We start from the raw sequence: 26076 nt of genomic DNA on the forward strand, positions 1-26076 counted from the left end.
GGAACGTTAACCATGAATACCGCTAGGCTATTCTGCTGGCTGTTGAAGGATAGTTAAATTTTGACAATATGACCCAGTTCATAGGAATGGGGATCTCCCGAGGGGTCTCCAGTATGTAGGTCCTTGCGGTAGCTAGTTCTCCTGCTATATTGGTATTATTTATGCTTGCGGACTTAATAGGTCCAGTCAGTAAGTCGGCCACATTCCTTTAGGTCTTTCTAGCTATTAAAAAAAAATTAGGAAAAAAAAAATTTTGCTAAGTGCTGCTGGCGCCGAACTTAGACTGGGTCGGTGGTTCTTTCCTAAGTGATGTTTAGTGTTTTCTGACGAGTTCATGCCGTATACCTTCTACATTGAGACAATTCTCGAGTTTTAGTTCTAGCATATTACTTACACTCCATGGTTTATCCTTTGCGGTTGTGGAAAATATAGATGTGCTGTGGCCCGGTCGTCCGTCAAGTGCGATGGAGATATATTTGTTACGGACGGATACCCTGGAACGAAACCTTGGATTCCAAAAAAATCAGACGCGCTCGTCTTATATATTGGCTTACATACTGCTCATATCTATGATCATAGTGAAACCGGTATATGAATCGCAGGAGCACCACATATTATACCAGACCTTCCACGCCCAGCAGAACGAAAGAACCAAACAGGAAGGTACGACCGCTCAAGCAGCCCCTCCGAGATTAAATGAAATGAATACAGAGATAGGCGCGATATAGATATTTTTCTAGTATAGCGATTCATCCTCTACTACCATAAATTATTGGCCAATATGGTCGGTAGTAGCTATTAACCCTACCTAATGATGGTGAGCTCACAGAGATCGGACTACTCCGGAGACCGACGAAATAGCGCACTCAACAGAGCATGGCCTCTATATCACTGGCAGTAAAAGGAAAGAACACCCTGAAAATTCCGACAAACTAACAAGGTAATGCCCTATAGAACCCGCAACTACAACCTGTGTGTTGCATAGTTGCTAAAAACGCATACTAGAAGCATCGTAAGGGGCCGAGGGTCAGCTTGTTCGATTCAGAAACCAGCAGCTCAGACATGACAAGACAGTGGAGTAGGAACTGCAAAACCTCGAGATAGATACAATCAAATCAAACCTGCAGTTTGGGTCATAATTATATAGGTTCTTAGGCACATCACCGACGGTTGTGGAACCTAAGAGTGCAAACGAACTTACGTACCTTCGTCAAGTAAGGCCATCATACTGTATTCTGGGTCATAATGTCAAAAAATGAGCGTCTTTCAACAACCAGCCAGGATAACCTAACGGTATCCGGATCCACTTTCCGAATTGGTGTAGTGGCTAACATCGTCGTCTCTCACACGACAGCCAGGGGTTCGATTCCCCTATTCGGAGTTTCTTCTTTTGGTTTTGTTTTTGCCTCTTAGACTTCCTCATACCTACTACTCCGTAGTCACTTCCCAGTTGTCCAATTCTAGCTCACTCTTGCTAGTGATCGGGACTAAAGTAAACTAACAGGTTGCAAGGCAGAATTTACAGATCAGAGGTAGTATCGAAATAACACCTTTAAATCCCTAGACTGACCTCTACTGACGGCCTAGAATATTTGTTGAATTCGATAACGGGTAAGATGCCAGCATATTAGCAATGCGAACTCACTTGTGATCCAGGTGAAGGGTGAATAAATGTCTTCGTTGTTCTAATTACTAATTAACGCAAGGCTACATAGAGAAGAACATGAGCCAAAGTTGAAGTAGATAGGATTGAAAACACAACCTGTCCAATTGACATGTCGTATAAGCTGGCTAACACACCTAATAACACCCATAGACACCTATTGCTAGTCTATGAGAGGATTGAATCATAACACAGGAACCTAAGCACCGAGATCGACAAATGGGCAAGACCTACAGACCAGCTAGCCCGTCCAAAAGCAAACGATAACAGAAAATACCTTCTAAAGCACTCAGAAAATAGCTTGTAAATTTTCATTTTTCTCATAGTTCCACCGCGTGCACCTGGCCGACCTTCCACATCCCCTGTCCTCATCAGAGGAGTGATAGAAGAAAGAAAAAAAAAAGGGACAATACCATTAAAGCATACTGGAAATTTTCGTACACAACCCGCAGAAAGGAAATTAAAAGGAGAGCTTTTGCGAAACATCCGGCGAACCAGGGAAGAAAAGAAAAGAAAGACAAACGGGCGAGAATTAGCTTTTTTGTATGTTGAAAATTCCAGCCGAGGAAAGAGTCGGGAAGGGTATCAAAAGGACCAGGGAAGATCGGACGTTCCAGCAATCGCGGGATGAGCTCAAAAACACAGAACAGGGGGTGAGGAAGGTGGAAGCACTGTGTAATGACCGGAAGATGGTGAGAGAGCTTAGGTGCTCTTGGGAGACTTGGGTGGCGCTGGCGATTCCTCAGGAGAATGTTCTACCATATCGGCAAGGCGAATGCGCTTAGCGGAGGGCTCAGAGCTATCCGCATCGAAGGAACCGCTACCACCGACCTGACGCTCGAGTTCACTGACGCGACGCTTCAAGTCTTCCTCGCGGCGCTGGGTCTCTTCCAGAGTACGGCGCAGGCGAGCTTCCGAATCCCGCGCAATCATCTCCGAGCGACGCGCGCTCGCGTCACTCTGCTCGAGTTCGGCGACTCGACCGCGGAACAGCTCGTTGATCAGATCAAGTTCACTGACACGGGTCTTGAGGGAGGTATTGAGGGCCAGCAGGCTTTCGTATGTCTGAGGAGACTCGAGTTGACGATCGACGGCAGAGGGAGAGGGCTGTCGAAGCGGAAGGGAAGGAAGACCGGAGGAGCCCAGTCCACTGTCACGACCAGCAGTGACCTGATCGAACATATGTTGCGGGGCGATGTTCGAGTTGTGTGCCTGCATGGACCCGAACCCCGGGGTCTCCGTTCGCGACAACGGGGAGTTCGAGCGATCCGAGTGACCCGGGGACATCTTACGCGAAGCGCGACGGTAAGCATTTGAACCGAGAGGAGTCCCAGCCTCGGTGGCCCCAGACAGGCCATTGGTATCGATCGGGCCGCCAGACTGGAGAGAGATCGCAACGGTCAGCACGGGGAGAAATTTCTTATCCTGAGGGATGGGGACGAAGGGGGCGCGAAAAATTTTCCTCGTTGCGAGGACTCACCTTGCGCTTAGGACCCTGGCCAGTCTTGACGCGATTGCGACTTTTGATTACATCGGTCTTCAGGCTTATCGGGCGAGGCCGCCCGTGCAGCTTCAGAAACAGTCCGCAGGCGTTGCAAAGAACGGAGCCCAGCTCGTCGCGGCGCCACAAGGGCGTGGTCGAGGTGCCGCAGTTTTGGCAGACGGGCTGTAATTGAGGTCGCTTGTCGTCAGTCAATGTGGTCGCCATGGCGTGAGAGGATTAGAAGAGGGAAGAGGGGACAGGAGATGGGAGGATAGTGCTGGATGATAAGATTGGGGAGAGATTTGATGGGTTCGATAAGGATTGGCGATTGCAGATGCGCACGGATCGGGTGATGCCAAGCCCCAGCGACTAACTGATAACCCGCGCCGATAACATCCGGTTGCGTAGATAAGGGCCGGGGGCCGATAAGCGTGAAAATCGTGCAAGGGGAGATAAAAGATAGCGATAGAGAGGAAGTGAGAGAGAGAGTGATGAGGATTATGGGGAAGATGAACCACAAATACAAAAACTATTCAAGTTGCGAACTCACCGGATTGTTGCCCTGTCCACCAGTCGTAGCAGCAGGCGCTGTGCTCGCATAGCTGATGTTCGCCATATTCGCATTCGCGTCGAACGACTCACTGGGAGAGGAAAACCTGGTCAGCCAACTCAAGTCCATGTCGCCCATAGATATGAGGGTGCAGCATCTCGAGTCAGGGAACAAGAAGTCTCCTCTACAAAGACACTGTGTCCCAGGGTTCATCATCTCTTTCAACCTGTATGCAAACGTACCGTAGATTCGAAGTTGGGGCGGACGCGACCGAGGCAAGCGCTGCCAGTCCAGGAAGAGAGGCGCTCAGGGAGACCGATCCAGGGAAGTTCTCTCGATAATCGGAGCTGGGGAACTTGCCAATACTGCTCAGCTCAGGCAGTACGGGGGAGAAGCGCTTCGGGATGTCGTCGTCGGTCGAGGGTGGACGTGGGATAGAAGGATCAACGGATGGGGTGTCGAAGCGGGAGAGCTCGGGGGTCTGATGCGCGGACGAGGCAGGTTTGAGAGCCGGGTCGATGGGCGACGCCGGGAAGAGGATGGAAGCCACAATGGAGGGTGAGGATAGGCAATCGATCGAAATTCGGCCACGAGCGACCGAATTGAAGGACAAGGGGGTTAGGGAAGAGAGGAAGCGACGAGGGAGTCGACGTTTGTGTGTCGCGCGAGACTGTCAATCAAGGAGATGGGAATCTTTCCTGCCGCGAAGGCTGTCGAGCAATCACAATTGACCGCGAGAGAATGGGGTTGGGCAATGATCGCAAAGTGAGATGACCGTTGAGTCGTCCGCGATGATGACCGTTTGCCAGCGGTTAATGATAACGTGAGGCTTTCTTGGAAGAAAACCAAACCGAAACCAGGAAACAACCAAAGGAGTGACTGTCCGAGATCAGAACCCCATTGAAATTGAGATCCGATTGAAAATGGAGTTTGCGAAGCGATGCGATCAGCGGGAGGGTGAGATGCGAAGAAACAAGAAATGAGACGATCTTATCCAGCCCGATTGTTATTATCGCGCGGGCGTATCGAAATTATCACTTATCGCGTGCCGCATACTTGGCGCCGACTGGAAAAAAGGCTCGTAATTACACGACTAACGTTGGTATGTTTTATTATTCCGCAGGGAGCTGGAATGTATGGAAGATGTCTCTGGGCCCGGCCTCTTAATTCCATGTCAAATGGCACGACTTCAACCCCGTTCAACCATGCTAGACCTCAGGGCTTTACTGCCTAGAGTGAGTTGGAAGGAATACTGGACTCCGCAAACTTGGCTGGGCCGTATAGCTATATGTACTAAAAACGCCGAATCTCGCCTGGCTTGAGAGAAGACCAAGCCTTTTTATACAGATGCCTGTGCTTATACCTAATGAGTATGGAGTTGTATATGCATAGGAATAGATATTTAGTGCTCATAGTTGGACACAAAGTGGACACCTCAAGTGCCGATGTTGTGTATCAATGAGTGATCAACCTTCTCTGGTATTGATAGTCCTGTCTCCCTGAGGAGGAAACCCAATGGACCAAAGTAGAGGACTGGCAACAATGTCTTGTCTTGAATCATGTCATATCCGAGTAGTACGTGAGTCGAGTACACATGCAACCCCCCTTTTGTCTGGGTTGATGTACATCCGTATGCGTGGGTGGATTAGGGGGGCCCAGTGGATCCTCCAACTGTGGCGGTGCGTATCAGAATTACCGCTGGTCATACTCCGCCGTAAACGGGACCCTGCAATTTCCCCATATCGAATGCGTGGTCCTGAAGACCCACGGTAAATTAAAGGTACTGTACAGTAATACCCCCTGCTCTAGCCGCCTCGTCTTGCTGGCCATAATACCGAAATCGTCCATGACGGGTTGGCCAACTAACTAATTTCACTGCCTTGTCCTTCACCTTCGATTCTTCCTATCCTTCTCACCCGCGAAGTATCGCCGCGTGATGGATTAAAGTTTTTTTTTGTGTCCTTCGTTTCTTCATAAACCATTTCTATTCTCTTGGCTGGTGTGTGTGGCCAATCCCTTAAAGCCGCCTCTTCTTCTCCTTCACGATGCCGAAAAACCGCCCTGCCACGTCGGGCTACGCTCGCCTCGCTCAGGAGGAGGAGGAACGCGGCTACCTTCATGACGACTCGGAAGATGATGACATTGCTGTCGCATCCTCGACAATCTCGGCCTCCGCTCCTCGTTATGCCCCCATCTCCTCCCGAGCCCAGATGCAGGCGTCCGGTCTCTCCACGCCCCCCGGCCATCGACGGAGACACAGTCAATATCAACGGCGCGGCCGTCGCAACTCCGGGGTCGATATCAAGGCGATCAACGCACGTCTGGAACGGTGGGCGGATGAGATTGCCTCCAAGTTCAAGATCAACCGCGTCAAGGGCAAGACCTTCGAGGAAGAGAAGCTCGAGATCTACCACTCGGTCTTCCAGGCTCCTCCCGGCGTTCGGGCTGTGACTGCGGAAGAACTGGAGTCGGATGAGTTTGAGGGCCAACAACGAAGAGCCCGGGCGGAGTTTGAGGAAATCATCGAGAGTGTCCGGCTGGCAATTGAGATGGACGTCCACCCGCGGATGATTGCACAAGGTAGTTCGGGCAGTTATTTTGCCCGGAATCCTGAAGGCAAAGTTGTTGGTGTGTTCAAACCAAAGGACGAGGAACCGTATGCCTCGCGAAACCCCAAATGGACCAAGTGGGTTCACCGAAACTTGTTCCCTTGTTTCTTCGGTCGAGCCTGCCTCATTCCCAATCTTTCGTACGTCTCCGAAGCCGCCGCTTACGTTCTCGATGCCCGACTTCGAACAAACATGGTCCCTTATACCGATATCGTATACCTGTCCTCTAAATCCTTCTTCTACGATTTCTGGGAACGGCGCAAGGCATGGAAGGGCAAAAAAACGTTGCCTCCAAAACCAGGTAGCTTCCAGGTTTTCCTGAAAGGATACAAGGATGCCAACATCTTCCTCCGCGAACATCCCTGGCCCGACCAAACCAACACGGGATTCCGTGCCCAAGATGCGCCGAAGCGCAAAAAGCGGCCATGGAACGAGGCATGCCGTCCGTCAGGCGCGCAGTCCGACGACGAAGACGAGGATGAGAACGGTTATATGCCATCGCCAAACCCGCGCGACGAGAGCCGTGAGCGGCGATTCAACTGGACTGAAAATCTGAAGCAGTCATTCCGTGAGGAGTTGGAGAAGCTGGTCATTCTTGACTACATCATGCGCAATACGGACCGTGGTTTGGATAACTGGATGGTCAAGATCGACTGGGGCACTGAACAGGTCTCGATTGTGGCGGACCCCCCGAAGAGTACGGAGCCTACACCCAAACACGACGAGGATGAACTCATGCCTCCGCCTCGTCCGGTTTCCGTCAATTCCAATGGCTCGCATCCCTACAAGCGCCAAGAGACGATGATGGCAGTCAGTCGAACCGGAACTCCCTTGGCCTCATCAGAGCAGCAAGCTTCCGTTTCAGTGGGTGCCATTGACAACAGTCTCTCATGGCCGTGGAAACACCCGGATGCTGTAAGTTTTCATCGCTTTCCGCATTTCTATGCTCTTTGATACTGACCCAAACTATAGTGGCGAAGCTTCCCCTTCGGATGGCTTTTCCTGCCGGTTTCCTTGATTGGCCAGCCCTTCTCGCAAAAGACTCGTGACCATTTCCTCCCGCTGTTGACATCTACCGCGTGGTGGAGCGGAACACAGATGGCACTGCGCCAGGTGTTTGCCCAAGACGACGACTTCAAAGAAAGCATGTTCGCGCGCCAAATTGCAGTGATGAAGGGCCAGGCCTGGAACGTTGTCGAGACCTTGAAGCAACCGGATCATGGCCCACTCGAATTGACCCGGAGGACTCGGGTTTGCGTATGGGATGACTTGGTTGATGTGCCTGTTGCTATTCCGATGCGAGCCCCGTCTATGGATGCGCAGAGACGCCAAGCCATGAATTATGATTATGATGAAGAGGAAGAAATGGACATTGGCGCAGTCATTTCTTCTAATGCCCCGACCAATCATGACCTTCTGGGTTTGGACTCGGCCCCAAGTGATCTCCCCAACCCGAACCGCTTTGAACTCAACCGCGGCCAGTCAGACAGAGAATCGGCTGCCAGTCCTACGAATGACGGCGACTTCGCTCGCCGGACCGGAGATGGCGCCTACGCTAGATCCTTGGACGGATGGCCTTCGCTACCTGCTCGACCTAACAAACATCGCAAGCATGGCGGTTCTGTGTCTTTCCGTGTGCCCCATGTCAACACCTTTGGCAGTGATGATCTCGAGGGTGACCTTGGATATGCGGCCGCCGAGGGCATGGAAGGCAATCAGCGCAAAGTCATCGTGGAGCGCTTGGAAGCCGTCAAGAGCAAAAACCCAGTCTTCACTTGGTGCTAAAAGCCTCTCCCTTTCGCTTCACGCTGTCTTGTTTCCCCATCTATTTCCCCCGCCTTTTCTCCCTTTTCAATGCTGTTGCATTTTCACTCAACTATTTAATCCTGCAAATTCTTCGTTTAGCGTTCTTTTCTCGGTGCTTTACCAAAGCATCGCAGATTCTCCGGCAACAGTTCGTTTTTCTTTTTCTTCTCTTGCCGGGGTCGCATCGCAGGTGCACCTTGATAGAGACACCTCGCCCTGCTATGTGCTTTACAGATTTTTTTTCTTTTCGCACGCCATGCTCATGATTGGGGATTTTGTGTTGTATATAGACCTTCTCTGGTTGTTCGGGTTGGGTTGTGGCGCATTTGAATGAGCGCCTCATGTAGCATATATGACGAGACTTAATTCCATGATACCATCGTCCGATAATCGTGTCTGTTCATTTTCCATATCAAGAATAACATTTTCAAAACCAGGCTCGAGCTCCTATAGCAGCTCTAGTTTTCATCCCGAAATGTGATAGATGCCTTTCCACACTGGATTGTTTCTGCATTTTTGACTCCCAGATCACCTCAGTTCCCAACACCAATCTTTAGCCAAATCTCGTATTGATCCAAAAATGAAAATTATATCGTGATCCCACTTTCACCCACTAAACTGCAATCGATCGTGGGGTAGCACACCGAGGCTAGACGCGGCTCCCTTGACTGCCTCGATAAGCACATCCTTATCGGCGGGATCTTCCGAGTTTAAGCAACTCGAGTGAGGTCATGTTCGCTTTCCTCCCAGACCTCGAACTTCTTCCACTCCGAACCTCGAAGTGACCACCTACTTTTGAGATCGAGGGCAGCGCTGGCCGTTGCTGGTGACCAAACTCGGACTCTCCCCTCTTTCTCATCTGCAAATGTCGTGAGGCCTGCGTGAAACTTGCGACGGCACCGCGCCCCTCGTTTCTTCCGGTCACCTGCACCCTTCGTTCTTGATGAGCCTCAGCCTCGACGACAATTTTTCATTCGCCAGTCCTCTGCCTCCTACATATATCTCTGCAACTCCCTATACATACTCACGCCAAATACACACCTCCAAACCGCGCGATCATGGAGCCACATGCGGCCATGCTCTTGAACCCCAAGGGCTATCGAAAGCAGGCTCCACGGAATGGTAACGACCTCATCACGTCCCCTTTACCCACGCCTGACAACCAGCATCCTATTGCGGCTGTCTTGGATCCTATTCGGACACCTCCCTCTCCAGAAGAATCCTTTTCACTCTCACCAACCGAGGATCCAGAGTCGTCTGAACACACCAGCTTACAATCTTCAGGCACCGCTCAGCAAACTCACTCCCGATCTCCCCGAGAACCTACCTCCCAGATTGCACCCATCGCGCCACCAGGCACAGTTCCGATCATGCGCTCCCGGCCGAGTCAGCCCTCGAATGAGGACCTCACCGTCGTTTTTACCAACACTCGCGACGGCGAGGAAAGCGACACTAAGCGGAACTACCAGGAGATTAGTGACGGCGACGACCCTAGACCTCGATCGCGCAACCTAATCGAAAATGTCTATGATGTTGAACAGCGCCGACACGGGTACCAACCAGCCAAGAAAGTGAAGTTGGATGGTGCCGCCACTCCAGGCAGCGCGGCGGCCAAGCCCGTGACTGCCGGAGATAATGGTCTGGGCCAGTGGATGAAAGAAGGCGAATCCGAGCCAACTTCGACTTCAACATCGACCCCGGCTGCGTCTGATGTGGTGGACCTGACTGCAGATCTTCCAAAGGCCGCGGAAGACGACGATGTGCAGGTCACTGGTTCCAATGATCTCAGCAACCAGCGGGTGTGCTATGGCAAGCTGGAGAGTACGATGATCAATGCGTATCTTGTGCCAAAGCCTCGAGCGAACGCCGTGATTGGATTGGAGTCACTCCAGTGGTCTTCGATGAAGCTGGACTTGGTTCGGGAGGCACGAAAGGGAGACAGTCGCATCGACGTCAAAGATCCCTTTGGCAAATTGTTTGGGACTGTCGATACGAAGACTGCTATCGCACTTTGCCCTCTGCTGGACTCTCCTGCCTTGAGCATCGACGTTACTGCACGTCTGGATATGCGAAAGAAGATTCCCGGAGAGGAAGTGTGGCAGCCGACCCATGGGCTGTATCGGGCATCGATTACCATCTACGGACCGCGGAAGCATGTTGAGAAAGTTGGAATCTTTCTTGGTCAGCAGAATGTTTGGCTGGGAACTCCAGTATTTGTGGAAAATGGAGTGCCTGTTTTCAACCCGCATGCTGAACAAAGACGTGCAATGGTGGCAGCAGCAGCGGCCAACAACGGCAATCGCCCAGCCTCTACCATTCGATACGAAGTGCGCACGACTGAGGAGGTGACTGATTCGGTGATGAAAATGTTTGACAAACTTGTCAGCATGGATATCCCGATGCTGGACCCACCCACCACGGTGAAAACGCCTCTTCTGGACCATCAGAAACAAGCACTTTGGTTCATGAAAGAGAAGGAAGCACCCCGCAAGTATGGCGACAAAGAAGAGGATCACAACTCTCTGTGGCGCAAGATCGAACAGAATGGCCGCACAAAGTACCGGGATATCATCAGCGGAGTCATTTGTGACGAGGAGCCCGCCCAGACTTACGGGGGCCTGTTGGCTGATGTGATGGGTCTAGGCAAAACCTTGAGTATTCTCTCATTGGTATTGTCTACGCTTGACGAAGCAACCGACTGGGCTAGAAGGATGCCCGATCGTGACCTGGTTCGCCACATCCCTGGGATTCGCAACACCCGGACCACAATTTTGGTAGTACCTTTGTCCACCATTGCAAATTGGGTCTCGCAGATTGGCGAGCATGTCAAGCCAGGCTCGTTGAAGTACTATGTTTTTCATGGTGCTTCACGGAACACTGACCTGGAGGAGCTCTCCAAACTTGATCTGCTGATCACCACATACTCTACTGTATACAGCGAGATGCTCGGACGAGGTGCGAAGCGTGGCAGTCCCTTGGCGAAGATGAACTTGTTTCGAATCGTTCTGGATGAGGCACACACCATCCGAGAGCTATCCAACCAACAGACTAAAGCAGTCTTGAGCCTCCAAGCGCAGCGTCACTGGTCTGTTACTGGTACGCCAATCCAAAATCGTCTGGAAGATCTACTCTCGGTGACTAAGTTCTTGCGTCTGTTCCCTTATGATGACCGGGCTAGATTTACTCAACATGTCATCAGCCCGATGAAAACTGGGAACGCTCATGCCCTTGCAAGCTTGAGAGTCTTGATTGACTCCTTCACGCTGCGCCGAGTGAAGAAGATGCTTGATCTGCCAGAGCGGACGGAAAAGATCGTGACGTTGGAATTCTCAGAGAAGGAAGCGCAGCTGCATGAGTTCTTCCGCAATGAATCCAACACCATGATGGGTGTTATTGCGAAAGAGAGCAAGAAGACCATCAGCGGCCGCATGTACCACGTTGTACTAAAGGCAATGATGATTCTCCGTCAAGTCAGTGCTCATGGCAAGGAGCTTCTGGATGTTGAAGACCGCGAGAGAACCAAGGGACTGAGTGTGCAAGATGCAATCGATCTTGAGGACAGTGAACCAGACGAGAATCAAGACGCGTTTGACAAGAAGGCCCTTCGTCATGTCGATCTTATGGTCCAGTCGGGCGATACCTGCAAGCTCTGCGACAAGCTCATCGAGGCGCCTATGTCGGAGACTGGCGCTCAAGACAAGAATGCCCCGATGGCTATTTATCTCCCTTGCCTATGTGTTCTCTGCCCGGATTGTTTCTCCCCCTGGAAGGCCGTGTTTGACTCCAAGCCGGACACGGAAATTCAGTGCCAAGTCTGCCAGGGCTGGACCCGAGTACAATACTCTGTGGTCACTGCCGCTGGTCTTGACAGGTTGCAGATCCAGCGAAAGGAATCGCGCAAGAATGGTAAGATTCTTGGTGAGTACGAGGGTCCGCATACGAAGACCATCGCTCTTATTGAGAATCTCCAATCCATCGCCGCGGAAAGCAAGACGCTGGTTGGTGAGAAACCCATCAAATCTGTGGTTTTCTCGCTGTGGACCTCGCATCTGGACCTGATCGAGATTGCTTTGAAGCACAATGGCCTGGACAGCTTTACCCGACTGGACGGAACCATGACCTTGAAGGCCCGTAGCAAGGCGCTCGATCTCTTTGCCAGGGATGACTCTGTGACTATACTACTGGCCACTATCGGTGCCGGTGGTGTTGGTCTGAATTTGACCTCCGCATCGCGTGTCTTTGTCATGGAGCCACACTATAACCCAGCCGCAGTCGCCCAGGCTGTTGATCGTGTGCACCGCTTGGGCCAGCATCGCGAGGTGGTAATTATGCAGTTCGTCATGAAGAACAGCATCGAGGAGAAGATCCTCGAGCTCGCACGGAAGAAACAAAAGCTCGCGGACATGAGTATGAACCGCGGTAAGCTGGACAAGGGCGAAGCCCAGGAGCAGCGCATGCGGGAGTACCGCAGCCTGTTCAAGTGAGGAACGACATTTCTTCACGACATCATCTGCCGTTTGAGAGGACTCTACATTTCGGGACATCTGCACGGCATGGCCTTGACTCTGCTTTTTCGTTATATTCCAGCAATTTACGTGATGGGCGGACGGGCGGATGGTTTTTGTTTTCTGGTTTCAATTGATACCCGGGGAAAAGGATATTTCGGAATGATATTCTTACAGGCGCTGGAATCGTTTGCATTATTTTTTCCTTTTCTGGGGTTTTTCTCTTTTCTGGGGTTTTCACAGACGATACATTCCCCCTTCTTTCATTGTTTGCAGGTTCATGGTCAATACATGCGTGCGCTCTTCAAATAGAGTGACATGCCCTGGTAATTAGATAGCTCATATTTAGAATGGGGATGCTTCGATGCAACATGACCTCTTAGTAACCATGGACCCCAGGAAACCTGGGGTCTTTCTTGAAACGTACATTCTCTCATGTCAATCTTACGCAATAAATGTCCGCATTCCAAAGATGGAAACAACCAGGTGACCAAGCTGACACCCGCCGCATTCGAAGCTGAGTGAGCTATACCAACTACAAGAAGTTGATTTCATCCAGCCCTAGGTAGATACTGTAGCACGTTACATAGCCACGCGTAAATCAGAATGTCTAACTGTTCGTTGCATTTTCAAGGAACATGGATGGAAATTAATCAGCTCACTATGTATTGTCTCGTTTATCAAGGTTAGTCCCGGGCCCGCCGAGACAATTGTGTAATATCGTTCTACAGAGCAGCCAAGTCCCTGCATGAAGTAGATCCCTGGATCTACGAACAGAGATCATAAATAATGGCTCGAGGACCCTCAATTCCAGCCCCTGCAAATCATTCATATCAAAATTATCTATCGCAGATTCGGTGAACACATCTAAACCAATCCAAGCCAAGCTATCCAAATTCCCATCCACCAGCTTCCTAAACCAAATCACCAAGTCATTCACCTTCACAATGAAACTCTACACCCTCGCAGCCACAACTCTCCTCCTCCTCACACCATCTCTAGCCTGCGACTTCCTCGATATCGGAAGGGATTGCACCTGGGAAGGAAGCTGGCCGCTCTGCGGTACCACAGATGACCACATCGGGATCAGGATTGATGGCCGGACAATGGTCGAATGGACCCGGGATAAAGATTGGAAAGATCTTTGCAAGAATGGGAAGGGGGATTGTTGTAGTGATTATGGACATAGTTGTGTTTCTGGGTATAAACGGCTCTGGTGCAAGCATTATACTGGTCCTGATCCGGTTGATGTTGCGGATGATGTGTTGAATAGGGTGTTGCCGGCTGTTCTTCCTTAGGTTGGGGAGTTTGCTGGGGTATATGGATTGGATATCCTCGGTGGTTGTGGTGCTTTTGTTTCCTTGGAGGGACTGGTTCTGGAATTCATTCTGTGTATGAGCAGTTCGTATCAGAGGATCGACACAAGGAAATCTCATGAAATCATCAATTGGTATCGAAAACGAAAGCACAATAACGGGAACACCATGCCCCATAACTCCTGTATTGCCTTGAGAATGAAAAAAAGTAAGCCACTCCGGGTATCTAGAGCCCATCAAAATCCCTTGTGATACTACCGATCACCATACAACCCCACCGAAACAGCCCCAAGCACATCCTCTAATCTCCCCCTCAACAGCTTCAGCTCCTCCGCCTTCGCAACACGCTCCTTCTCCACCTCCCGCAACTGCGTCTCTAGCTCTCGAATCCTCGCCTCCTGCTCCGCCTCCGAAGCCCCAATCCCCGGCAACACCGAGATCAAATACTCGATCTGCTGCTCTTTGATAATAAGATCCCGCGCCAGCTCTCGCTGTCGAGCCGCGAATGTGCGCGGTGAGTCTGGCCGTGGAAGGAGAGATGGATCTTCGCCTTCGAGGGCTCCTGGTTCTGCGCCGGGTTGTTGTGTTGGTGGGGGGACTGGTGATTGTGCGGCGCCGGCGGCTGCTGCCCCTGCGACTGCGGATGCGGCGATGGAGGCGGGAACGGGTGGTGAGGTTGTGTTTTTGGACATTTTGGCTAGGGCTGGTGCGGCGTTGGGAATGCCTGGTGGAGGGGTGGCGGGGGAGTTGTCATGGTAGGTACTGAGATAGCCTAGCGTGGCGTAGAATTGAGTTGCGAGCTGTTGGTGGGAGGGTGTGTTAGTTGAGGTTCTAGTCATTTGGGTGACGGAGGGACTTACCTGGTCGAGACATGTTTGGAGCTGAGTGAGGATGTCTGCCATGGTAGGCGGTATAGAATTAGAGAAGATAGAGAGAGAGAGAGAGAGAGAGAGAGAACTGGGTAGTAAAGTAAGGTTGGCGAGAAGGATGAAGAGGGAAGGGAGTTGAGCAGTCAGAAAGTTGAGATAAGAAAAGCCGCGGCGGAGAATGCGGAGAGAAGCTTCCAATACGGTGAGGGCGCATTTCTCATTTCTCATCTTTCACACCACTCGATGCGACGTCTGCGCCTACACCAAGGCCTCGCTGCCGGAGACTTGACGATCAAATACATTGAATCAACAAGGCCATGTCGTCGCTGCTTCTCCCACTCCAAGACCAACCGTGACCTGACACCCTTCACTCGCCGCATCTTCAAGCTCCCCTCCGCACCATCTCCACCATCCCAACACCACAACGATCTAACAACCTTCCTCTCCTACGCCGAGCGCATATCCCTCCCCCCTACAAGCACAGTCTACGTAGGCACCCACTATGAATACACTGTCCTCCGCAGCCTTCGCCGCTACGCGTTAGCCCTGCACCGCATCGGCGGCCGCGACGACGCCGGAATCGACCTCGTCGGCACCTGGCACCTGCCCGAGCGGGAACGCGAACGCGCCCTCCGCGTCCTAGTGCAATGCAAGGCATTCAAGACGAAGCTCGGGCCTAATCTGGTTCGCGAGCTCGAGGGCGCAATTCGCCAGGCGCCTGTCGGCTGGCGCACGGGCCAGACTGCAGGTGTGCTGGTGAGCCCGCGCGAGGCAACCAAGGGTGTGCGGGACGCACTGGCGCGGAGCTCGTATCCCCTTTTTTGGATGATGGTTGAGTTGGACGGGACGTTGAAACAGGCGCTTTGGAATGCGAGGGCTGAAGAGTTGGGGCTGGGGCCTTTGGGGGTGGAGACGAGGTATGGTGCTGGTGCGGTTGATACTGGGTCTGGCTCTGTGACGAAGCAGGTCGCTTTGACTTGGGATGGGAGTGATATCCCTGATATGGACCAGGTAGAGCAGGGGTTGGTCCGCTATGAGGACCAATGGGTCAAAGCCTGGGGCGTGGACTTGTCAAAGATCGACAAGGAGACACTTTTGGATGTCGTCGAGAGGGTCTTCCCCGATGGCCATCCAGAAGCAGGTCCAAACGGATCTTTATCGGCTGTAGACCAGTCGAAAGTCCTGCAGGCTCTACAAGAATTGTAGGCCGCACACTGTACAATATTCCAACGAAATATAGAACAAGATTGGCATTGCGATGTCATTAATATCAAAGCCTCCGGGGTATAGCAAACTCCGCCAAAACCATTGTACAAAGGTCCTCCATAAAACGCCCAAGAAGAACACACACGCACACATAGACTCCTGCCACTATCCCTGCATTGTCGACCAGAAGTAATTGGCGTAGAAGAAACGGGAAAACTTCGGGTCGATATTGACGACATGCACATCACCCTTGCGGCTGTTCCGAATAACCGCGCGATTGAAATTGCCCGCCTCATCAGGCTCAATATCAATACCCAAGGAGCGGAAAATTTTAAGTCGCAATCTGTCAATCATTAGAAGCCATTCATACTCTCCATCCACACGAGACTCATCAACTCACATCGTCGCATCATCCGCCTCCCGCTCACGGCGCGTCGTCTCATCCCCTTCAAGACCCTGCGACTCCAGATCGGCCAGTCGCTCCTTGAGCATTTCCAGCTCGCTCTCGAGTCGCTCACTCTCAATTTCCAGCTCCGAGGCGGCCTTGGCAATGCGGAACTTCTTGGTGTCTAGTTCCACGATCTCGGCAGCGTGTTTGCTGGAGTCGTGTACTGCCACTGCTTCTTCATGTTGGGTGGTTATGGAATGGAGATTGCGGGCGAGTTTTCGGAGAGATGTTTCGGCTTCGCGGATGCGTAGGTCACGCGATTGTTGGAGGGTGGAGAGCGAGTCATTGATGCGTGTCACGGCTTGTTTGTCGGGTTGGATGTTGAAGTTGCCAATTGTGTGGTGGATGAGCTAGGAGAGGGGGGTTAGCGAGGTAGTTTCATTATGATGGTCTATAATCACGTACTGTGCCGGGATCCTCGTCGAGCAACATGGTGGCAGTGTGTTATCCTACTCGTGGTGGATAATCCGGTCAGAAAGTGGTGGTGGTGATAGTGATGGAGATGGTGGGATGGAGTGTTTTGATTGTTGCTGGTGCAACCGCCACACCGCGGCCCAGCGGGCAAAATGCACCGCCACAAGTTTTGGGCTCTTCTCTCCGCAAATGACAAGTGACGTCTGCTTGTGACGGCCTTTTTCTGTTGCTTCCCCAGGCTCCCTGATTCTTTGCTCTCGACTCAGCGCAGGCTTGACTCGTCTCGATACCTCTATAACCACCTATTTTTCTGCTTCCACCATGTCTAATCTCCCTTGTACGTTATTCATGCTCCCTTCCATGATCTGACCATTTTGACTGACTTGTTGGCGCCACACAGATGCTGCGGATGCGGAAAGGTCTGTTGTCCTCCGCTGACGATCCCCATCTACTCCGAAATCTAGAAACTGATTTGATGTACAGTCCGCTGAAGCCCGCGGAGCTGCAGGTGCTTCGGGCACAGTATGAGAAGGAAGGCGACTATGTCGGCATCCAAACGAAATTCAACTATGCATGGGTATGATGGCCGCCGCTCCCCGATGATAGGCCCGTAGGGCCGTTCGTTCCAGACCATTTGCTGTCCTTATACTGACAGATATCTCCGCATCTTGCGGAAACTGCGCTATAGGGTCTGATCAAGTCGAATACTCGTCCCGACCAGCAAGAAGGTGTCCGCCTGCTCTCCGAGATCTTCCGTGGGGCTCCCGAGCGCCGACGAGAGTGCCTATACTATCTCGCCTTGGGCAACTACAAGCTGGGCAACTATGGCGAAGCGCGCCGATACAACGATCTCCTGTTGGAGAAGGAGCCGGCGAACCTGCAAGCAGCCAGTCTGGGCTCCCTCATCGACGATAAAGTGGCCAAGGAAGGCTTAGTGGGCATTGCGATCGTGGGTGGCTTAGCCGTGGCCGCAGGAGTGGTCGGCAGTCTGATTGTCAAGGGAGCCAGAAGACGGTGAGCTTTTCAAGTTGTCAATTGGCGCGGTCTGCATGCCTGCAAGGGCTGTGGCACAACCTGACTGGGGGAGGGGTTAGTTGTCCTTGCGTCGCGGCCTTGATTTAAGCTGTCTTTAGGACACTTCAACTGTATTTATGTTCATGCGGGAGCTTTTCTTTAGGCCTGTTTGATGTCTTAGCATTTTCGACGGCGTTTACTTGACTTGGCTCTTTACATACTTTTCTCCTGTCTCTACTTTGGTTTTTCTCCACACTATGTTTCTTATTTCAACGCCCGAGATGTATGGCCGACTGCTGCATAGCTCTATTGATTTACGCTCTAGCGATGGCATTGTATACACAAATCAAATGTGCTATGACTAGTTAGAATTCAATATGTCTAGATAAGTCTTTGTTTCTGTCTGGCTTCATTGTTTTCCATGTATTCCAGATTGTTCTTCCGCGCCTCGCCCTCCTTGCCACTTGCATCACCAAACCTCCGAAACATCTTACTGGGGAAGAAATGGCGCTGCCTGATACTCTTGCATGAACTATTTTTACTTATACCGTTATTTAACGGTCTTTGAAAAGTAAACCAATCAGTTTCATCCCCGTCGCTTCGTGTCGCTTGTTTCATAACTTGATCGTATACTTCAGGCAACCGTAGGCGCCGACGTCATACTCCATCCGGAAGTAGTCGCATTGCACACGTCAAATTTCGCTTTTTGCCTCTGTTACTTGCTTGTCCCCGTTCATCTCCGTCTTTGCTTTTTGCATTGGCCTTGATAGATCGACCGAGGCAACTGCAGCCAGTGCAGGTACATCAGATAGCTCGTTTGACCTGCTGCCCCGCGCCTGATAAGACAATGACTCGTGACTACGCGCCTCAACGTCCGGCGACCTAAAACCTCCAGCAAACTTCTCCATCCTTTGTTTATCTCCTTTTCTCACCTTACTTTGTTGCCACGTGCTTATCTTCTTCTTGCGACTCCTCTTGCCCCTCTTCGCGCCTTCTCCCGGCTAATATGGCCGACCAAGGCGATCGTGTCTTCTGCCATGCTTGTGGCGGAGTTTGGCTGCTTGACACCGGAGAAGACGGACATGATAACAGCCAGACGTGTCCACACTGCGAATCCGATTTCACGGAGATTGTATGTGATAAATTGTCTTTGCTTTTTCCCCTCCATCTCTCCTTTTCCTTCTCCGCCGTCCCCGTGCTCCTTCTAACTGCCGTTCTCTCTCTTGCAGATTGAAATCCCCCCCGATAGCCCTCAGCCTGAACCCGCAGCCGAGCCTCATTTGCCCTCAGTAAATCCGTGGGCGGATCATAATCCGTGGGCTCAACAAGAATCAACACGACCGCAGACATCCGGCTGGATGGAGTCCGGATCCCCTGGCTACTCCCACCGTTCGTATCGGTCCCCCGATGGCCGGTTCACGTTTAGTAGCACCACGATTGGTGGCGGGTACTCATCGCGCCAAGATGCTCAGCCAAACCCGATGCTCCCGTTCATGGTGCAGAGTCTAGATACGTTGTTTCAAGGACTGGCGGGGACGCATGATGGCCATCAGACACAGCGGGGCCCAGGGATGAATGTTCACCCCTACCCTCATGCAGCGGGCATGCGAGAGCCGGATGTCATGCATGATCCATTCCAAGCCGAGGACGAGCATGCCAGACGCCACGAAGGACTATATCCCCACGACACGAACGGTCCGCAGGATATGACAGCTCCTTTGCAGACCTTGGCCGAGTGAGTGACTGAATCTCCCCCTATATTAGCAAGTCACCTGTACATGGCTCCGTCCCGTATGTAGCTAACCTCTGATGTTCTTATCACTGCAGCCTTCTTGAAGCTTTCCAAGGAATCAGCGGAGCTCAGAGAGGCACCGCCAGAAACCCCGCCGAGAACCCGTTTGCTATGCTTTCGGCTCTCATGAGAAATAACGATGCCGTGTATTCTCAGGAAGAGCTCGATCGGGTCATATCGCAACTAATTGATCACACCCAGCAAGGCACGGCTCCACCGCCGGCATCAGATACTGCTATCCAGTCACTTCCCAAGAAGAAAATGACTCCGCAGATGATGGGATCGGACGGCAAGGCGGAGTGCTCGATTTGCATGGATCCCGTGGAACTCGACACCGAGGTGACAGTGCTGCCCTGCACCCACTGGTTCCATTTCGACTGCATCAAGGCGTGGCTGAGCCAGCACAACACCTGTCCGCACTGCCGACGAAGCATCGATTTGCCTGGCGTGTAAGTAGGATCGTGGCTATGTCAGAAAGGTCATAAGTATCCATCAACCGAGAATTCGCTTGGCTGACAAAATTGTGTAGCACAAGCACAAATACCGGGGCTGGCACCAGCGAGAACCCGGTCGTGATCCCTGACAGCCCGCCCGCCTCGCCTCAGAGACAACGCCGCCGCTCATCCCCATTCACTTCTCGCAGCATCCGCAGCGCTCGATCTTCCATATCGAGATCAAGCCACAACTCAACTTCCCCAGAGATGGGAGGTGAGTCTGGCACTCGGCGGGGAAGTCGAAGCGAAAGCTCGCGGGGAGGAATAACAGGTTGGGTCTGGAGTCGATTTGGTGGTGGTGGTGGTGCCAGCAGCTGAACTAATAAAATATTATGAAGAGTACGATATGTAGCGTTTCGAGACTGTTTTTTCTTCTTTGGGACACTGGTATCCGGGGCTTCTTTCGGTGACATGGGGTTTCCTTATCTTGTTTTTGTTCCGGCTCACATTTCATACCCCTTGTTTTTTCTAGCCATCTACATCTTCACCTACCTGGGCGGGTTCTTTTTGTGTCATGGCTGGTCCTTCACATTTTTCTTTCTACATGTGTACATATTCCCTTGTTTTTATCTTACTGAGACCCCTTCACTAGTTATGGATTGGTAAAGATGAGAGCCACTTACTCAGCCAATATTCTCATGTCTTACAAGACTGTGCTACAGACTAGAAAACTATTCTAGCACTAAATGATTAACATATCATGTGAGAGGACTTTCCTTCAGAACCTTGATATCATCCAGCATACTCCGTTCCAGATCATCAAAAGGCAAGATAGTACAGTAATCCCTATGATCTGACACTTCGGCCAAGATTCAGTCACATCTCCCCAGGTAATCGGTGCTTTCGCATTTACTTTTTAGATCCACAAAGTGCCACACGAAGGGTGGAGGCCGAATCCCGCCACAAGGTTAGGGATTCAAGCACCTCAAAGAACAAGTGATCAACATCCAACTAGTCAAGCTCTTAGCTAATTTTGAAGATCTTATTTATCTTCTCGCAAATTGAGAAAAAAAATACAATTGTCCTACTAACAAAATATGTTGATGGTTGTACGCTTTCACACTCCTTTTTGCCCAGCGCTGTCTGGGAGTATAAGCCCGATACCTCAAGAATCGGCATACACCTAAGCACTGGGCAGATATTTCAATTACCAACAATTTCACAAGACTGAAATGCACCTCACTTGGCCGTGAATGAAAAACAACACGAGTCAGGTAATAGCCACATGTGGGGAATGGGAATGGGCGCTTCCATCGGTGATCTGTCTTTGCGGCTTCTGGATAGAAACTCTAGCTACCTCTGTCCGAGACAGAGGGCCTGAGCCTACTCGAGGGGCAACAGAGTTTGTGAATGATAAATAGGCCAGAAGAATCTGGATGTTTAAACTAAGAACCTAATCAAAGAATTCATTACTGTTCAATATCCCACTGGTCAAATTCTTCCACCACTACACAACGACGATGCTCCAACAAACGACAGACTTTCTCATTCGCACCGTCGGCCTCGTGCTAATTTCAAGCGCATATTTCTGGCAATTCAACTCAATAAAAGGTCCGGGCATAATCTCCACTTCAAACAATAACCAAATTATGCTTATGCTCACTGTGTTCCTATTAGTGATCGAACTCTTCGGCATCGCCAATCCCAGTGTTGAAAAGGCAGCCCTAGGCCCTACAATCGGCTGCAAGAACGCGGCAGCAGGCATTATGCTTCTGATTCTCAGCTTGAAGGGAGATCGCAAGCTTGCTGGGACCTTTCTCTTTGTTTGGGTTACCCTTGTAGGGCCTGAGGATATTTTTCTTTGTATGAAGGATGGGACTAGTTGGGATACACATGCGATCAATTTGGGGATTGGGTGGGTTATATCGGTGCTCTCGTGGTGGGTTTGAGGGAGTAGTTTATGGATATTTGGATTTGGAGGGAGTATGCACTCTGAGAAGTTCTCTGGTATTGGTTTTGGGAGAATGATGTCGATTCCAAGTACATAAAAAGTCGCAAGTCAAACCCGACACCAAAAGTCTTTCCTTTGTTCGACTCCACAGCAAAAAAATTATGCGCATTTTCCGCGGATATAACGCAATAAGAGGAGATTATATCTTTTCAAAATTATTGTTATTATCATACATGATTCATGGTATTTCACACACGGCGGTGAAATCCCAAGGGTCACCCGAGATCGCAAGGCTAAGAGCACTCTCAACATCACGTTTTCGGAATGCTGGGCCACGACCAATACAGACAGGCCCATGAGTGGAAAGGACTGCGAAAATATTCGTAAGAATGTTCGACAATGAGACGAGAAGGCAATTGATTACTCACATGTAACGAAGCTTGCCACGTTGAGCTGCGGAGCTGAACTAGATCTGGGACTGGACATAGGCGACATTGTATCGTGGATACTAATCCCTCTCTCCTGCAGAAGCCTTTGCACCCCACTAGCATCCAACCATTGATCCGTACCAGACTCAATAACAAGTTGCCACGTTCTTGACGAAATCGCGAGTTGTTCAGGCGAGTAGCTATTCGTCCTCATATGAAGAGGGCTAAGAGCCTTTGCCTTTAGCTCGATGGAATCGCCGTTTTCATCATGCATGGCAGAATAGAACCCCGAAGTCAAAGAATTGCGCTCCGCGATAGTTAATGGCTTTCCGAAAATTTCCTGGATTCTCGGATCCTCCATTGGTGTGCGTGTTAATAAGCGGTATGCATTTTCGCAGCATTGTCGGACAAGACGGTGCGATAGTGTCCAGCGCTCTTGCTTCATGAGGTCTTTGGGAGATACGTTTGTCGGGAAATTTAATGTAGGGCTTTGTCTTGGTGGATATGGATTATTAGGGGACGACAAGACGATTCCGAACGGTAGAATTGCTTGTTCTTGGTAGGGTGGTGTGGGAGGTAATTGTTGCGAAACTGGCCATTGATTGAAGGATTTTGGTGAAGACTGGAAGGTTTCGTGAGTTATTGGCAATGAATCAAGTTGTGTCATGTGGGGATCGTAGGTTGGGTCAATATCTTGTATAGTGCTGAGATTGCGAGTCGTCGTGAGAGGTGCTTCTGCTGGGGACCCTTGTTCCGAGCTATTTTTCGCGAGTGACACGCATTGCTGTGTGAGTTTTTGGAGGGCCGATGTGATACGAGGATGATTTTGAGGAATACCAGCCTCGAAAAGCAGGTTACTGAAAGAAAGGAACGACTCGCTGAGCTCTTCAATGCCCGATTCGAGTTCCTGTACGCGAGATTGCAGAGTGGTAATTGTGGCCTCCTTGCGCTTGCGATAAGCTTGTTGAGCGACGCGAAGCTGCGTTCGACGTCTCTGAATCCATAGAGTTAGCTTTGTACTGGCGATGGAGTTGGTGATGACCCACCTCGGGCACTTGCTGATCGTCCGTCACGGTTCGTGGCCGGCCTCTCTTACGAGGCGCGGGCGCATCGGGATTTGCTTCACCCATGATGTATAATATTGTTTCTCGTGAGCTGTCTAGTTACTTTTGAAGACCGAGGAACGAGAAAGGCACTGCGATGATGATTTATTAATCGGAGTCGGGGTCGGAGAGTGAGTAATCCAAAAATCAGCGGGGGTTTGCCACGGACTCACGGGGCACCATCCATCCGAACACCGCGCATATTAGTCAGCGTCAGACAGAGCTTAACTTAACTTAGGTGGTTTTACCAAGCATCCTACATTTAACCATCAATTAACCATGGATCTAACTACTATTGAGTTTTGCATATCTGAAGGCTATATCATGACTATCGAGAGCTGGTGTGCAAGGAAGAAAGATACTTGATTAGATGCTGGACGTAGATCGCTCCACTGTACTATATAGTGCGAGACACCCCAGGTTCCGGCGATAAACTCTTACCATGAAGGAAGTTGTTGTCTATGAACGAGCTTATGTCATGTTGAAGTCGAAGAGGCATCTAGAAGTGTACTTTCTAAATACATAATAATGGAACATAACAGTTAAATCTCTGAGGGTATCCTTCCCTCATTCCCGTCACTCATATACAATTTTTTGCAGACTGATGTTTCGGATCTTGAAATCCGTCTTTTTACAAGAACCAAATAGGGTTGGCCAGACCAAGCGCAGAATCGTCAGTGACGTTGCGGACCTCCACTCTCACAAACTTGAGACTTCGAGGAAGCTGGTGCTGGAGAACCTTTCCATCCGTGATGGTAGTGTTATAGAAGTAACCCTTGTCAGAGATGAAGCAAGCCTTCTGGCCACTCATACCCTCCACAGTAAGGAAGGCCTGGGCACCACTCGAGCTTTCGTGAACCTTGTCACCGATCTGAGCAACAGTGTTCTTCACTTTGACGTTGAAAATCATGGACTTTCCAGGACCCTCAACAATATAAGCATGGGCATTCTTGACAGCAGCGACGATGGCAGATTGCTTGCGGCCGCGGGCGTTGACGACGGTTGTGGGAACACCGTTCATAGAAGGGGGAGAGTGGGAGTCACTGCCACCAATAGCGGCGGTGAACTTTCCAGCGACGAGGAGCTCGTGCCATTTCTGGATGGACTGTTGATCGCTGGAATCGAAGTTGGCGTTCCAGACTTCAATGGCATCGTTGTGGTCCCAGTCATCGAAGCCCCAATTGCAGGCTGGGCAGGCGGCGAAGGGGTGGTTGACGGAAACGAAGCCACCGGCGCGGTGGACCTGCTGAGTGGCATCGACGAAGCCGGCGACGTCCTGGTAACGCCAGTCGATGAGCTGCTCGCGGTCGAGACCGGCGGCTTGCCAATGTCCGTGACGGGTGGTGACCTCGATGGCACGGCAGATCAGGAGATCCGGGGCAAAGGCCTGCTGGTAAGCGCCGATAATGTTGTTGCTAGTATCGGTGTTGTGGTCGGAGAAGAAGATGAAGTTGAGGTCCTGAGCTACAGCATGTTGGATCTGCTCGTCCGGGGTATACTTTCCATCGGAGTAGACTGTGTGCATATGAAAGTCACCACGGAGCCACTCCTGCTGCTCGAACTGACCGACAGTGTCAAAGTCGACCTGCGCAAAGGTCGGGGAGAAGTAAGTGTCGACAGGGTCGAATCCCATGACAACCTGCAATTGCCAGTCAATTCCCGCGGGGACAGATTGGTAGGGACCCAAGACAACGTTCCAGGTTCCGGGCTCGATAGCACCGGGATTGTAGCCGGGAGTGGCCCAGGAAGGAGTGATGGTGAAGTTATTGCGGAAACCACCGGACCATCCGCGAGATCCGAAGGTGTCGTTGACACCGTTCATCAGTTGGTATCCACGCTGGTCGAAGACACCCAGGTCCAGGGCGTTACCCTTGCCCTTGAGGGAGTAGTTCTGCAGGACATAGACGGAGGTGGTCTCGGGCTCAACTTGGAATGGAACGTAAACGAAGGACATAACCTGGGAAGGATCGATATGACCAGTCAAGTTGAGGGTGACGGGATCTCGAGCAGAGACGCTGGCCACAAGGGCGGCCACCAAGGGAAGAAACGTAGTAACCTTCATGTTTGATGACTTTCTGTCCGAAAAGCGAGAACAGAAATTGCTGAAGTAGAGACTTGCTAATTGTGAAGGAGGAGATCGCCTTCTCTTATATATCTATATGGATGCAACTAGCTCATTGGCGGGAAACGCATGAAAGTAACTATACCACCTATCAATTGATCATGTTAGTACTCCGTAGATGTTACCCTGTTTGCATCCCCACGTGGGTAGTGCACGGTTGGAATGCCGAGAGATGCCGTGCCGATCGCAATCATAAGTTTATCCGGTTGGACCAAGCTTCTAAGCTGTCAAGTATTCTAAGCTGTCAAGTATAAAATAGATGTCCATTAGAGGTCATTGAGTATTATGATGGCAGAAGCTCTTCAGGTTCGAGGCATGATGATCAACAGTGACCTCGTTATTATCCGCAGTGATGATAGCAAA

The 26076-nt window shown here is 51.0% G+C and overlaps 11 protein-coding genes across 11 annotated transcripts; 6 read left to right on the forward strand and 5 right to left on the reverse strand.

The window, feature by feature from the left end:
* Positions 1-1728: 1728 nt before the first annotated feature.
* Positions 1729-3825, reverse strand: N7473_002650 (putative GATA transcription factor (AreB); the record flags this gene model as incomplete). Its single annotated transcript, XM_057148590.1, has 3 exons — positions 1729-3043; positions 3144-3329; positions 3697-3825. 3 exons carry the CDS (start codon positions 3823-3825, stop codon positions 2366-2368), a joined length of 993 nt encoding a protein of 330 aa, XP_057012244.1. The 3' UTR covers positions 1729-2365.
* Positions 3826-5555: 1730 nt separating this feature from the next.
* N7473_002651 (1-phosphatidylinositol 4-kinase LSB6) lies at positions 5556-8492 on the forward strand. The gene is made up of 2 exons (XM_057148591.1): positions 5556-7220; positions 7278-8492. The coding sequence occupies exons 1-2, from the start codon at positions 5742-5744 to the stop codon at positions 8088-8090; spliced, it is 2292 nt and encodes a 763-aa protein (XP_057012245.1). The 5' UTR covers positions 5556-5741; the 3' UTR covers positions 8091-8492.
* Positions 8493-9169: 677 nt separating this feature from the next.
* Positions 9170-12595, forward strand: N7473_002652 (uncharacterized protein; the record flags this gene model as incomplete). The annotated part of the gene is made up of 1 exon (XM_057148592.1): positions 9170-12595. One exon carries the CDS (start codon positions 9170-9172, stop codon positions 12593-12595), a length of 3426 nt encoding a protein of 1141 aa, XP_057012246.1.
* A 968-nt stretch (positions 12596-13563) lies between these two features.
* On the forward strand, positions 13564-13914 carry N7473_002653 (uncharacterized protein; the record flags this gene model as incomplete). Its single annotated transcript, XM_057148593.1, has 1 exon — positions 13564-13914. The coding sequence occupies one exon, from the start codon at positions 13564-13566 to the stop codon at positions 13912-13914; it is 351 nt and encodes a 116-aa protein (XP_057012247.1).
* A 272-nt stretch (positions 13915-14186) lies between these two features.
* On the reverse strand, positions 14187-14834 carry N7473_002654 (med21 domain-containing protein; the record flags this gene model as incomplete). The annotated part of the gene is made up of 2 exons (XM_057148594.1): positions 14187-14732; positions 14793-14834. The coding sequence occupies 2 exons, from the start codon at positions 14832-14834 to the stop codon at positions 14187-14189; spliced, it is 588 nt and encodes a 195-aa protein (XP_057012248.1).
* A 210-nt stretch (positions 14835-15044) lies between these two features.
* On the forward strand, positions 15045-16007 carry N7473_002655 (uncharacterized protein; the record flags this gene model as incomplete). The annotated part of the gene is made up of 1 exon (XM_057148595.1): positions 15045-16007. One exon carries the CDS (start codon positions 15045-15047, stop codon positions 16005-16007), a length of 963 nt encoding a protein of 320 aa, XP_057012249.1.
* A 165-nt stretch (positions 16008-16172) lies between these two features.
* Positions 16173-16887, reverse strand: N7473_002656 (kinetochore Spc24 family protein; the record flags this gene model as incomplete). Its single annotated transcript, XM_057148596.1, has 3 exons — positions 16173-16350; positions 16408-16805; positions 16861-16887. 3 exons carry the CDS (start codon positions 16885-16887, stop codon positions 16173-16175), a joined length of 603 nt encoding a protein of 200 aa, XP_057012250.1.
* Positions 16888-17190: 303 nt separating this feature from the next.
* N7473_002657 (mitochondrial fission 1 protein) lies at positions 17191-17887 on the forward strand (the record flags this gene model as incomplete). The annotated part of the gene is made up of 4 exons (XM_057148597.1): positions 17191-17206; positions 17270-17288; positions 17353-17446; positions 17558-17887. 4 exons carry the CDS (start codon positions 17191-17193, stop codon positions 17885-17887), a joined length of 459 nt encoding a protein of 152 aa, XP_057012251.1.
* Positions 17888-18630: 743 nt separating this feature from the next.
* N7473_002658 (putative RING finger domain protein) lies at positions 18631-20798 on the forward strand. Its single transcript, XM_057148598.1, has 4 exons — positions 18631-19015; positions 19113-19618; positions 19711-20124; positions 20205-20798. The coding sequence occupies exons 1-4, from the start codon at positions 18890-18892 to the stop codon at positions 20485-20487; spliced, it is 1329 nt and encodes a 442-aa protein (XP_057012252.1). The 5' UTR covers positions 18631-18889; the 3' UTR covers positions 20488-20798.
* Positions 20799-22298: 1500 nt separating this feature from the next.
* N7473_002659 (bZIP transcription factor) lies at positions 22299-23618 on the reverse strand (the record flags this gene model as incomplete). Its single annotated transcript, XM_057148599.1, has 3 exons — positions 22299-22429; positions 22489-23482; positions 23535-23618. The coding sequence occupies 3 exons, from the start codon at positions 23616-23618 to the stop codon at positions 22299-22301; spliced, it is 1209 nt and encodes a 402-aa protein (XP_057012253.1).
* Positions 23619-24222: 604 nt separating this feature from the next.
* On the reverse strand, positions 24223-25653 carry N7473_002660 (PHP domain protein; the record flags this gene model as incomplete). The annotated part of the gene is made up of 1 exon (XM_057148600.1): positions 24223-25653. One exon carries the CDS (start codon positions 25651-25653, stop codon positions 24223-24225), a length of 1431 nt encoding a protein of 476 aa, XP_057012254.1.
* Positions 25654-26076: the final 423 nt, after the last annotated feature.

This window comes from Penicillium subrubescens, assembly GCF_028828155.1.
Source record: "Penicillium subrubescens strain IBT 31985 chromosome Unknown utg000002l_segment0_segment0, whole genome shotgun sequence".
Classification (NCBI taxonomy): Eukaryota; Fungi; Ascomycota; class Eurotiomycetes; order Eurotiales; family Aspergillaceae; genus Penicillium; species Penicillium subrubescens.